Genomic DNA, 13,999 nt, shown 5'->3' on the forward strand with positions numbered 1-13,999 from the left:
GGCAGGAGCATAGAGGATGGGCTGAGACCCGCCCCTGTGCCCACCACAGCCTCGTGTCCCACAGTTCCTTTCAAGGTGCACAAATTCGTGCACTGGGCCCCTATAAAAACATATATGTGTGTGTGTGTGTGTGTGTGTGTGTGTGTGTGTATGCCTAAGCAACCTTTACAACTGAACAATTGGAATGACCAGTCGCTATGACGCACACTGACTACCAGGGGGCAGATGCTCAATGCAGGAGCTGCCCCCTGCTGGTTAGTGCACTCCCACAGCCAACCTCCCTCGGCTGGCTAACCTCCTGTGGTCGCTCCCCTTGGCTGGCCAACATCCTGTGATCCCTCCCCCTGGCCAGCAGGCCCCAATCACCTGATCAGAGCCAGGCTCTGGGCTGGGCTGGGGAACCAGGGGTGGGTGGCAGCAGACGGCCAACCTCCCCAGTGGCCAACCTCCCGCCATCTCTCCCTTGTCCCTCCCCCCAGCTGGCAGGCCCTGTTCCTCCTCCAGCTGGCAGGCCCTGGTGGCAGTGTGGCAGTGAGGGAAGGAGGAGGGGGAAGGGGGGAACCACGCAGTGACGGGGCACTGATGGTGGCATCGGCATCCAGCATCCGTTCCTTCTGCACCTGGCCTGTCAACTGTTGCATCCTCTCTCAACCCCACCGGGGCCTTCTGGCCCCGATCGGTCCTGCTCCTGAAACTAGAGACCCCACCCGTGCACCAATTTTGTGTACCGGGCCTTTAGTATATACATATATACATATACATACACTGAGTGGCCAGATTATTATGACCACCCCATCAGTACTTCGTTGGGCCACCTTTTGCCTTCAATACTGTGGCAATTATTCTTGTATTGACTCCACGAGATGTTGAAAGGTGATGCGAGGAATCTGACACCATGCCTGATGAATAGCACTGTCCAGTTCTGTGAGATTTGATGGTTGTGGAACCAGCTGCCTGATTGTCCCATAAATGCTCAATTGGATTGAGATCTGGTGATTGTGAGGGCCACCTAAGCAAGGTAAAATCTCCCTCATGTTCTTGAAAGCACTCCTGCACAATATGAGCACCATGGCATGGCACATTGTCTTGTTGGAAGAAGCCATCTCCATTGGGATATGCCATCAACATGATAGGATGAACTTGATCAGCAACGATACTTTGTTGTGCTATTCATACGTTGTTCCACACAAATTAAAGGGCCCAAATCATGCCAGGAAAACATGCCCCAAACCATAACACTGCCCCCACCAGCTTGAAGGGTTGTACTCATGTATGTGGGGTGCATGCTTTCATGCTATTTCCACCAAATTCTCACTCTGCCATCTGCATGATGCAACTGGAAACATGATTCATCGGACCACATGACTTTTTCCAATGCTCAGCTGTCCAATCCTGTGTTCCTGTGCGAATTGGAGACATTTTTTCTTGGTAACTGCAGACAGCAAAGGTGTTTGAACAGGCCTTCGGCTTCCATATCCCATATAATGCAGTGGATGGCTTATTTGCCTATAAACATTAGGTGATCAAGTGAAGCTTTGTCTTTTTCTCTTTCAGCTACCCATTACATTATCACCAGTTATTAATAGAATTGCATATAAAGAATAAACTGGCAATAAATGCATACCTATCAGTAATCACTTTAAATGTACATGGCTTTAATGCTCCAATCAAATGACACAAGGTAGCTGAATGGATAAGAAAACAAGACCCATATATATGCTGTCTACAAGAGACCCACCTAAACTGAAAAGTACACATGGACTAAAAGTAAAGGGATGGAAAAAGATATTTCATGGAAATGGAGAGGGATAAAAAAGCTGTGATAGCAATATTTATGTCAGACAAAATAGACTTTAAAACAAAGGCTATAGTAAGAAACAAAGAAGGACTCTATATAATGATAAAGGGATTATTCCAACAAGAGGATATAACCCTTGTAAACATTCATGCAGCCAACATAGCACCTAAATATGTAAAGCAAGTTTTGATGGACATAAAGGGAGAGATTGACAGTAAGAGTGTCATAGTAGTGGATTTTAACACCCCATTGACATCAATGGATAGATCTTCCATCAGAAAATCAGCAAGGAAACAATGACCTTAAATGATACACTAGGTCAGATAGATTGAACTGATACCTTCAGAGCATTTCACCCCAAAGCAGCCGAGTATACATTCTTTCCAAGTGTAATGGAACATTTTCTAGGATAGACCAATGATAGGACACAAAACAAGTCTCAGTAATTTTAAGAATATTGAAATTATATCGAGCATCTTTTCTGACCATAAATGTTATGAAACTAGAAATCAAAACAAGGAAACAATACCTCAAAAAACACACGAAGACATGGAGGCTAACTAAATAACATGCTACTAAATAATAAATGGATTAACAATGAATCAAGGAAGAAATCAAGAGATTCCTTGAAACAAATGAGAATGAAACACAACAACCAAAAATCTATGGGACACAACAAAAGCAGTCCTTAGAGGGAATTTATAACATCACAAGCCTATCTCAAAAAACAAGAAAAATCTCAAATAAAAAATGTAACTTTACGCTTAAAGGAACTTGAAAAAAGAATAAGAAACAAAGCCTAAAGTGAGTAGAAGGCAGGAAATAATAAAGATCAGAGCAGAAATAAATACAATAGTCTAAAAAAAACACACACACACACACATAAAAAAAGGTTAAAGAGACCAAGAGTGGTTCTATGAAAAGATAAACAAGATTGACAAACCAGACTCACCAAGGAAAAAAGAGAGATAAAATAAAATAAGAAATGAAGGAGGAGCAATAATAACTGACGCCAAATAAATACAAAGGATTGTAAGAAAATATGAGCAACTATATGCCAGCATATTGTACAATCTGGACAAAATTGATTAAATCTTAGAAACATACAATCTTCTAAAACTGAATCAGGAAGACTCAGAGAATCTAATTAAACAAATGACAACTAGTGAAATTGAAGTAATAATCAAAAACTCCCAACAAACAAAAGTCCTGGACCAAATGGATTCATAGGTGAATTTTGCTCAACATCTAAAGAAGAACTAATACATATCCTCAAATTGTTCCAAAACATTCAAGAGGAGGGAAGACTCCAAAGCTTATTTTACAAGTTCAGCATTATCCTAATTTCAAAACGAGATAAAGACATGACAAAGAAAGAAAATTACAGGCCAATATTTCTAATGAACATATATGCTAAGATTCTCAACAAAATATTAACAAACCAGATCCAGTAATACATTAAAAAGATCATACACCATGATAAGTGAGATTTATTCTAGGGATGCAAGGTTGGTTCAATAGCCACAAATCAATAAATGTGATACACCACATAAATAAAATGAAGGATAAATATCACATGATCGTATCAATAGATGTAGAAAAAGCATTTGATAAAATCCAGCACCCATTTATGATAAAATCTCTCAGCAAACTGGGAATAGAAAGAATATACCTCAATGTCATAAAGGCCATATATAACACACCCATAGCCAACATACTCAGTGGGGAAAAACTACAAGTGTTTCCCTTAAGATTGTGGATAAGACATGGATGTCTGCCTTCTTAACTCTTATTTAACATAGTGCTGGAAATCCCCATCACAGCAGCCACACAAGAAGAAATAAAAGGCATCCAAATTGGAAAGGAGGAAGTAAACTGTCATTATTTGCAGATGACATGACCTGTATATAAAGAATCCTAAAAATTCTACCAATAAACTACTACAACTGATAAATGAATTTAGCAATGTAGCAGTATACAAAATAAATATCCAGAAATTGGTTGCATATTTATACAACAATAATGAACTATCAGAAAGGGAAACTAATAAAACAATCCCATTCACAATTGCTTCAAAAATAATAAAATACTTAGGAATGTATTTAACCAAGGATGTAAAAGACCTAGACTGAGGAAATTAAAAGGCACTGAAGAAGGAAATTTAAAAAGACACAAATAAATGAAAGGATATAAGGTGTTCATAAACAGGAAGAATTAATATCATTAAAATGTCCATACTACCCAAAGCCATCTATAGATTCAACACAATTCCTACCAAGATACCAGTGGTGTATTCGCAGAACTAGAACAAATATCCTAAAAATTTAAAGAGCCCAAATAGTCATAGCAATCTTGAAAAAGAAAAACAAAATTGGAGGTATCACAGTACCTTATATCAAACTATAGTACAAGGCCATAGTAGTCAAAACTGCATGGTACTGGTATAAAAATAGACATATAGATCAATGGAACAGAATAGATAACCCAGAAATCAATCCACACCTTTATGTCAACTGGTATTTGACAAAGGAGGCAAAAACATACAATGGGGTAAAGATAGTCTATTCAATAAATGGTATTGGGAAAATTGGACAGATACACACACACACACACACACACACACACAGAAACTAGAGTACTTTCTTACATCCTATACAAAAATAAACTTAAAATGGATAAAAGACTTAAGTGTTAGACTCAAACCCATAAAAATCTTAGAAGAAAGCATTTTTTGTAGCAATGTTTTATTTTATATATATCTCTTTGGGGAAGGGAAACAAAAAATAAATTTAAAAATTATTAATTTTAATCAAACTAAAAAGTTTTTGCAGAGCAAAGGAAGCCATCAACAAATAAAAAGGAGAACACAATGGGAGAACATATTTGCCAATGACATGGTATCTGATAGGTTAATATCCAAACTTTATAATTTATGAAACTCAGCGCCAAAAAACAAACAAATAATCCAATTTAAAAATGTACAAAGGACCTGAATAAACACTTTTCTGAAGAGAACACACAGATAGATGTCCAATAGACATATGAAAAGATCCTCAATGTTACTAATCATCAGAGAAATGAAAATTAAAACCATAATGAGATATCATCTCACACCTGTCAGAATGGTTATCATCAATAAGTCAACAATAAGTGTTGGTGGGGATGTGGAGAAAAGGGAACCCTTGTGCATTGTTGGTTAGAATACAGAATGGTATAGCCACTGTGGAAAGCAGTATGGAGTTACCTCAAAAATTAATTATGGATCCAGCAATTCCACTTCTGGGAATATATCCCAAGAAACCTGAAATACTAATTTGAAGAACATATGTAAACCTTTGTTCATTGCAGCGCTATTTACAATAGCCAAGATTTGGAAGCAGCCCAAGTGTCCATCAATAGATGAGTGGATAAAAAAGCTGGTTACATTTACACAATGGAATACTACTTGGCTGTAGAAAAGAAGGAAATCTTATCCTTTGCGACAGCATGTATGGACCTGGAGAATATTATGCTAAGTGAAATAAGCCTGTATGAGGAAGATAAATATCACCTGATCTCACTTATATGTGGAACCTAAAGGACAAAATAAACTAACAAACAAAATAGAAACAGAGTAATAAAGAGAACAGCCTGCCAGCTGTCAGATGGGAGTGGTGTTGTAGGGAGAGGTGAAAAAGATGGAGGGATTAAGCAAAACAAAATAAAACAAAAACAAAACTCACAGACACAACAGTATGGTGATTACCAGAGAGAAAAGGGGTTGGGAATGTCGAAGATGGTGCAGTGGTCAGCAAACTCATTAGTCAACAGAGACAAATATCAACAGTACAACGATTGAAATTTCTTTTGAGAGCCAAATTTTTTAAACTTAAACTATATAGGTAGGTACATTCTTATTAACTTAATTAGGGTACTCCTAAGGCTTAGGAAGAGCCACACTCAAGGGGCCAAAGAGCCGCATGTGGCTCACGGGCCGCAGTTTGCCGACCACGTCTATAGGCAATACTACCCTCTACTTACCATACATAAATCGTTAGCTACAAAAAAGTATAAATGGGTGATAAATGATGATAGAAGGAGTCTTGACTTGGGGTGGTGAACACACAATACAATATAAGATGATATATTATAGAATTGTATACCTGAAACCTATTGTATTAACCAATGTCACCTAATAAATTCAATTTAAAAAAAATTGCTACCTCTTTCACAACCCTACTGCCCTTACTGTACCTTCTTTTGTTCTCAATATGGATTGTTGTACTGCCTCCCACATGGTTTCCCTTTCTCCATGTTTTCCCAGTTGTAAGAATGTACACACATATATAAGGCCATATGCATATTTGTAAGAATAATTTTCAGACATGGTTTGCATAGCAGAGTATAGTGTTGAGAACTACAGGAACCGCCTGTTACTTCTGCATAAAACTTACATTCCTTAGTCACTCTCTCAAGGTTTGCCCTTTGCATATTGAATACACTAATACCACCTAATGTTGTAGCTGTTTAAAACACACAGACCACCTTTAAATGTTGATGCTTAATTGGAATAATGTTTTATAACACTGAACAGCTTTTTTTGTGCTTTAGCTCTACACAGTTCATTTAACACATTATAACCTGCTCAGAGAACTTTTAAAAAAAGTAATGTGCCATGTGTATGGGAGACATGTTTCCCCGTTCATGGAGTCATAACTGTGTAGAGAATGATCTTATTTAACCTTTCTGTGGCATGGTGTTTTCATAGGGAGGAAATCAGACAGCTACAGTGATTGCATTGTGTTCAATGAAGGATTTCAACTTAGCGCAAGAGACCTGCCAGTTGGCAATCAGGGATGTTGGAGGCCTTGAAGTTTTAATCAATTTACTTGATACAGATGAAGTCAAATGTAAGGTGAGTGGCTTTGTTACAATGGATGAGGGACCTTTCTTATACCTTCTCATGGTCTCTTCTTAGTGCTAGGTGTCTGCTACTCCTATGGCCTGGTTCTCGCCTTATCTGCTATTATTACTGCTTAGATAACTTGCTACTTCTACTGTTGGCTGCTTTTTTTATCTCTCTGCTTTTCTTTTTTCTATCTGGTTCTTTTCATTAGTGTCTGCTTTTTAAATGATGAGTATTTGTTTATATAATTAAAGGGAAATATATAGGCTATGTGTAACACCTAGAAATAGAAATTTTTTCTCTAAAAACTTAATTGGGGAAGGATTTTTGGTAGACTTGGAATTTTAAAAAATATAGCACTGGTTCTGTATTAAGCACACATTCATCTATAACCTTTTTTTTCTCATTTAGATTGGTTCATTAAAAATCCTGAAGGAAATCAGTCATAATCCTCAAATCAGACGTAATATTGTTGACCTTGGGGGCTTACCAATTATGGTTAATATACTTGATTCTCCACATAAGAGTCTGAAATGTTTGGCAGCTGAGACAATTGCAAATGTTGCCAAGTTTAGAAGAGCCAGGTGGGCAGTGAGACACCATGGGGGCATCACTAAACTGGTGAGTACCACTGACATCAGCAGCAGCAGCACAGCAGCTGGCATGGCATTCTCCATGCTGTCATTTCTGGCCACTCCCAGACATTAGATAACCACAGGGCATGTTCTGAGAATCTTCTTTGGATACACCAAGTCCTTGAAAATTATTTTTGTGTATTTATATTAGCAAGTGGCAAAACACATGTTCCACCTTACTTTGCAAATAAATATAAATTTTAAAAATCGTTGTAGTTCTCACCTATCACATTTGTAGGGATACATTCATGTCTATGTGCAGTGTTGGTGAGGGGTGGTGAAAGCCTGTGCAGTAGAAAGCAGTCTGGTAGCCTTTCCCTCCAATGTGGTGATATCACCATGAAGATTGTCCCCAAGGTGACAGTTAGAGGCGCATCTTATTGTTACACATAAGAGTGCCAACTGAAAACACTTGTTTTGCAATATGAGATTAATAAAATAATTTGTAGTATATCCATAAGAAATGCCTATTTGAAGCTCTATCAGTGGTGTATTTTATTTACTTATTTTTTATTGTTTAAAGTATTACACATAGTATTACATATATCTCCTTTTTTTCCCCATTGACCTTCCCCCAGCCTCCCCTACCCCCTTCACATGCCCTCATCCCGCCTCCCGCCCAGTGTCTTGTGTCCATTGGTTGTGCTTGTATGCATGCATACAAGTCCTTCGGTTGATCACTTTCCCCCACTCCCCAACACGCCCCAGCCTTCCCGCTGTAATTTGACAGTCTGTTGGATGCTTTACTGCCTCTGCATCTATCTTTTTGTTCACCACGTTATAATGTTCTTTATTTTCCATAAATGAGTGAGATCATGTGGGATTTTTCTTTCATTGCCTGGCTTATTTCGCTTAGCATAATGCTCTCCAGTTCCATCCATGCTGTTGCAAATGGTAAGAATTCCTTCTTTTTTACAGCAGCATAGTATTCCATTGTGTAGATGTACCACAGTTTTCTAATTCACTCATCTGCTGATGGGCATTTAGGCTGTTTCCAGATCTTAGCTATGATAAATTGTGCTGCTATGAACACAGGGGTGCATATATCCCTTCTGATTGGTGTTTCTAGTTTCTTGGGATATATTCCTAGAAGTGGGATCACTGAATCAAATGGAAGTTCCATTTTCAGTTTTTTGAGGAAATTCCATACTGTTCTCCACAGTGGCTGCACCAGTCTGCATTCCCACCAGCAGTGCAAGAGGGTTCCTTTTTCTCCGCATCCTCTCCAACACTTGTCATTTGTTGATTTGTTGATGATTGCCATTCTGACAGGTGTGAGATGGTACCACATTGTCGCTTTGATTTGCATCTCTTGGATAATTAGTGACTTTGAGCATGTTCTCATATGTCTCTTGGCCTTCCTCTGTCCTCTTTTGAAAAGTATCTATTTAGGTTCGTTGCCCATTTTTTAATTGGATCATTTATCTTCCTTTTATTAAGTTGTATGAGTTCCCTGTAAATATTATCAGTCGTGTATTTTAGATGTTTATTTAGGAACAAAGGATAAATGAATATTTAATGTAATATAAGATCATAACAGGATTAAAAAACAATGGTACCGCTCACCCAATTTTTAAAGGTCTACCTAAAAATTATAGACAAGACACTTGAAATAAACATAGAAAATTGTTGACAGTTTTCTATGAAATGATTACCAAATTTTCTTCCTATTTTCAAATACATGTCAGTTTGTTATAGAAGTACTAGAGGTCCATTGCACGAAGATTCCCGCAATAGGCCTTCCTTCCCCTTGCTGCTGGCACCGGTTTTCTTCCGGCACCCGGGACCCAGGCCATTGGTCCCACCGCAGCAAGGCTTGGCTTCTTCACTCGGGCCGCAGCACCGAGGCTTGGCTTCTCCGCTGCAGCTGGAGCGGAGAAGCCAAGCCTCTTCAGTCTTCAGTCGTCTTCAGTCTTTGCTCCGAGCCTGCATATGCAAATTAACCACCATCTTTGTTTGGTTAATTTGCATAATCATTCTGATTGTCTAGTGGGTGTAGCGGAGTGACGCCAATTTGCATGTTTCTCTTTTTTTAGTGTAGATTACGTTTATAATAAAAACTAGAGGCCCTGTGCACAAAAATTTGTGCACGGGGGCGGGGGGGTTCCTCAGCCCGGCCTGTGCCCTCTCACAGTCTGGGACCCCTCGGGGGATGACCACTTGCTGGCTTAGGCCTGCTCCCTGGAAGATTGGGCCTAAGATGGCAATCAGACATCCCTCTGGCAGCCCGGCAGCCCTCGGGGGATGTCCACTTGCCAGTGGGGAGCAGACCTAAGCTGCAGTTGGACATCCTTAGCACTGCTGAGGAGGCAGGAGAGGCTCCCACCACCACCGCTGTACTGGCAGCCATCAGCCTGGCCTGTGGCTGAGCAGAGCTCCCCCATGTGGGAGTGACTGACCACCAGAAGGCAGCTCCTGCATTGAGTGTCTGCCCCCTGGTGGTCAGTGTGTGTCATAGTGACCAGTCATTCCCAGTCTTTCTGTTGTTAGGGTCAGTTTGCATATTACCCTTTTACTCTATAGGATAGAGGCCTGGTGCAGGGGTGGGGGCCAGCTGGTTTGCCCTGAAGGGTGTCCCGGATCAGGGTGGGGGTCCCGCTTGGGTGCCTGGCCAGCCTGGGTGAAGGGCTGATGGCTGTTTGCAGTTGGTCACACCCCCTTCAGGGTGGGGTCCCACTGGGGTGCCTGGCCAGCTTGGGTGAGGGGCTGATGGCTGTTTTCAGGCTGGCCACACCCCCTTTAGGGTGGGGGTCCCCATTGGAGTGCCTGGTCAGTCTGGGTGAGGGCCTGAGGGCCATTTTCAGGCTGGCCGGGACTGAAGCTCCCAGCCTCTCCTTTTTTTCTTTTCTTTTTTTTTTCTGGGATTTATTTACCTTCTATAATTGAAACATTGTTGCGGTCACTGGCACTCCCAGCTCTGAGGCTGTGGCCAACTGAAAGCAGGTATCTGGGGTTTGTTTAGCTTCTATAATTGAAACATTGTTGCTTTCGGGCTCAGAGCCGGGCTGAGGCAGGCGGGGAACCTTGGCTTCCTCCATCACTGGAGCAAGCAAGCCTCCTGCTCGCTTCAGCTGCATGGCTGCCAGCCGCCATCTTGGTTGGCAGTTAATTTGCATATCGCCCTGATTAGCCAATGGGAAGTGTAGTGGAGGTATGGTTAATTACCCTTTTTGAATTTTATTAGATAGGATGATTATTTCAATAACTGTCACTGAAAGATAGACGTTATCATTCTGCTCAATACCCTTGCCGTGACAGGAAGACCTTAATAAAGTGCAATATGGAAATGCATTTCCACCCTCCTTAGGAATTATCGACAGATCTTGTGTCTTCCCCACAGCTTGTTTCATCACTTCTGTAGTTTAACTTCCTTAAGATGAGAGCCAAATCTTGTATATCTTAGTGTCATCCATAGCACTTAGTCCCATACCTTACACATACAAAGGGGTAATAATTATATATTGAGTTAATGTGGATTTAATGTGAATATATGCACAGTGAAAAGTGTTCTGAAATTTACTAAAAGAGATTCTGTGTTTTTATTTGTAATCTCTAGAGTACTATAACTTATAATTATTTGCTTCATAAATAAGTGGACTTATGAATGGATAGATGGATGAATAGATGTCTAGATATGTGATAAATATGACAGAATGTTTATTAGAGAACCTAGATGATGGATATATGGATGTTGTTGTACAGTTGCTTTACAATTTTTTCATTCTTTGTGTATGTTTGAAAATTTCCATAATAAAATCTTGGGGAAGTGGTAATTATTACTATGATTATCATTATTCTACTTAACTAATGAAATTATATGGCAGGCTGATGTGGCTTTCCACTGACATTCCTCTCATTGAATTGTCAGAAAGGAAACTGTAGACTAAAACTAAAATATGTTTTTTATGGGAGTCTTATACATCACATTTTGGGGCCTGAAATTTGAACAGTGGCACTAATCTAGTCAAGATAATGACATACAATTTAATTTTAAATAATAGCTAAGTAGGTACAGGAAAAAGCAATGATGAATAGGCTAATAATAAACTTATAATTACTGTGTTGAGAACACATCTGGGAAGGACTAGAATTGGGGGCCCACTTTTGGTTTGACAGCTATGGGGGTAGAGGATAGAGTCCCCAACTAAAACTGGAAATGAGGGAGATCACTATTGCAGAGATGGAACTGTAGGCTGGTTATGGCATCCCAGCAAGAGAACTGAGGTCAAGAGCAGACAGGCCACAGTGGGTTTGATAACATAGGTCTGGCTCTGGAGAGGCACACCGGATAGAAGACTGTGCAGAAGAGTCTGAGTAAGCAGGAAGAATGCATCAGGCTTGGACATATTGCAGGATTTAATGCTGTTAGCACTGTGGCCTATTTTCATGTTCCTCTGTATATATAGCACACTTGACCCTTTCCATGAAAACCATTTTAATCATTTATTGAATTGTGTGTCAAATACAGATCTAGATGGTGGAATTATGAATATAAATAAAGGTATTTTCCTGACCAAAGTCATATCATGCTTTCATTGCAGTGGAACAGAGGAGATATAGGCAAAAATATTAGTAGAGGGTGAGTATTAGGTATTTCTTTGAAGTCAGTACTGGGAATAGAGGAGGAAGAAATGAGGGGCTAATCAATTGACTCTACTTGGAAGAGGAAGGTCAAGAAAGGCTGGAGAGGAGATATTGCCTTTGCTGAGTCTTGGAAGGTGAGTAGGTATTTGTCAGGCAGACACACCAGGAAAGATGAAGTTGTGTTGATAAAGGCCCAGAGCTGGAAACAACATTGAGTGCTTGGAAACCACAAGTGGCTTAATGAGGCCAGTCCTAGGGTGAGAAGGGCTGTGTGGTAAGAGGTGAAGTTGGATGACCAGTGAGAGGTGAGCACAGTGGACATCTCACAGGGTCTTATCCAATGAGCTACAAATTTTGAACTTTATATAGATGATGAGGAATACTTCTAATAGATAAAACTTTTAAACTGTCTGCCATGTGCTCAATACCGCTATCTTAGAATTTCTACCCCACCTTGCTACCCTATCCCCAATAGGTGCCTGAAAGCCATGTAAATACGCCTTACCCATGTCCTTCCTTGGCCTGTACTAATTAGACCAGTGATGGCGAACCTATGACATGTGTGTCAGAGGTGACATGTGAACTCATTTTTTTGGTTGATTTTTCTTTGTTAAATGGCATTTAAATATATAAAATAAATATTAAAAATATAAGTCTTTGTTTTACTATGGTTGCAAATATCAAAAAGTTTCTGTATGTGACATGGCACCAGAGTTAAGTTAGGGTTTTTCAAAATGCTGACACGCCGAGCTCAAAAGGTTCGCCATCACTGAATTAGACCATGGGTGTCCACCTGACTCATGCTGATTCTACCGTGAACTATCTCTCCCAGGAATTTAAAATTAGAAATCAGAGACTCTTCTTTTGGTGTTTTTGATTATGTGGGTAGTATCCCTGGAATTTGGTCTGCAGAGAGAGAAGAATGGAGTAGACATGAATATGATAAAGCCAGCTTTGGGAGGCCCTGTTTCACTTCTTTATGGGGCACCCTGCCATACTGCTGTATCCATATACTAGATGTATCGATTAATAACAGCAGATTTTGTAATCAAAGAAAACACGATAATTTCCAGAGAAACATCAAAAGTGCTTTATTCAAAGTAATATCCATTGCTAGCTACACATTTCCCCCATCTTTCAAGTAATTTGTGGATACCGTCCCAATAAAATTTTTCTTGTTTTGAGGCAAACCTTTCAGAGACCCAATTTTCCACTTCTTCGTACATTTTGAAGTGCTGCTCAGAAAGTGTGTGTGCCATAGATCAGGACAAGTGGTAATCTGAAGGAGCAAGGTCTGGTGAATACAGCGGGTGGGTTAATACTTCCCGGGCAAGATCTTTTAATGTGTCCTTAACTGATTTTGAAGTGTGTGATGGTGTATTATCATGAAACAAAATTACTTTGCCGTGTCTTCTGGCCCATTCTGGTCATTTTATGATCAAAGCGTGGTCCGAATTGATGATTTGTTGTCGGTAGCGATCAATATTAAGGGTTTCACCTGGTTTTAGAAGCTCATCACACACCACACCTTCCTGATCCCACCAAACGCAGAGCATTGTCTTCTTTCTGAAGCAATTTGACCTTACAGTCGATGTTGATGGTTGACCTGGATCAACCCATGATTTTGTGCATTTGGGATTCTGAAATTAAATTTACTTTTCATCGCCAGTCACACTTCAATGCAAAAAAGACTTTCTTTTGTGCCATTGAAGCAAGATTTTACTGATAACTTTTTGGTTTTCCATTTGTCTTTCGTTCAGTTGATGTGGTACCCATTTTCCTTCCTTTAAAATCTTTCCCATTGCTTGTAATCGATTGGAAATGGTTTTCTGAGCAACGTTTAATCTTTATGCAAGTTGTTTTTGAGTTTGACACGCATCTTCATCCAATACTTGTAATTGTTGATCTTCAAACTTTTTTCAGTTGACCTGGATGTTCTTTGTCTTTCACATCGAAATCATCACTTTTAAAGCATTTAAACCAGCATTCACAAGTATCTTGAGATGGAGCATGTTCACCATAAGCATCCTGAAGTATATGATAACTTTTCCTTCAAAATAAGGAAATGAATTAAAACTTCCCTCAAATGCTATTTTT

General features: G+C 39.7%; 1 protein-coding gene across 3 annotated transcripts in view; it reads left to right on the forward strand.

Annotated features, from left to right (window-relative positions):
* ODAD2 (outer dynein arm docking complex subunit 2) overlaps nt 1–13,999 on the forward strand; it is a 235,563-nt gene that overhangs the window by 84,909 nt on the left and 136,655 nt on the right. For all 3 annotated transcript variants that reach the window (XM_070407349.1, XM_070407348.1, XM_070407347.1), the window contains 2 exons: nt 6,546–6,692; nt 7,095–7,304. In XM_070407349.1, the coding sequence (XP_070263450.1) occupies nt 6,546–6,692; nt 7,095–7,304 (357 nt within the window). The remainder of the gene's footprint in view (nt 1–6,545; nt 6,693–7,094; nt 7,305–13,999) is intronic.

Source organism: Myotis yumanensis, unplaced genomic scaffold (assembly GCF_028538775.1).
Source record: "Myotis yumanensis isolate MYYU_CA2020_CCGP unplaced genomic scaffold, mMyoYum1.0.hap1 SCAF_1, whole genome shotgun sequence".
Taxonomy (NCBI): domain Eukaryota; kingdom Metazoa; phylum Chordata; class Mammalia; order Chiroptera; family Vespertilionidae; genus Myotis; species Myotis yumanensis.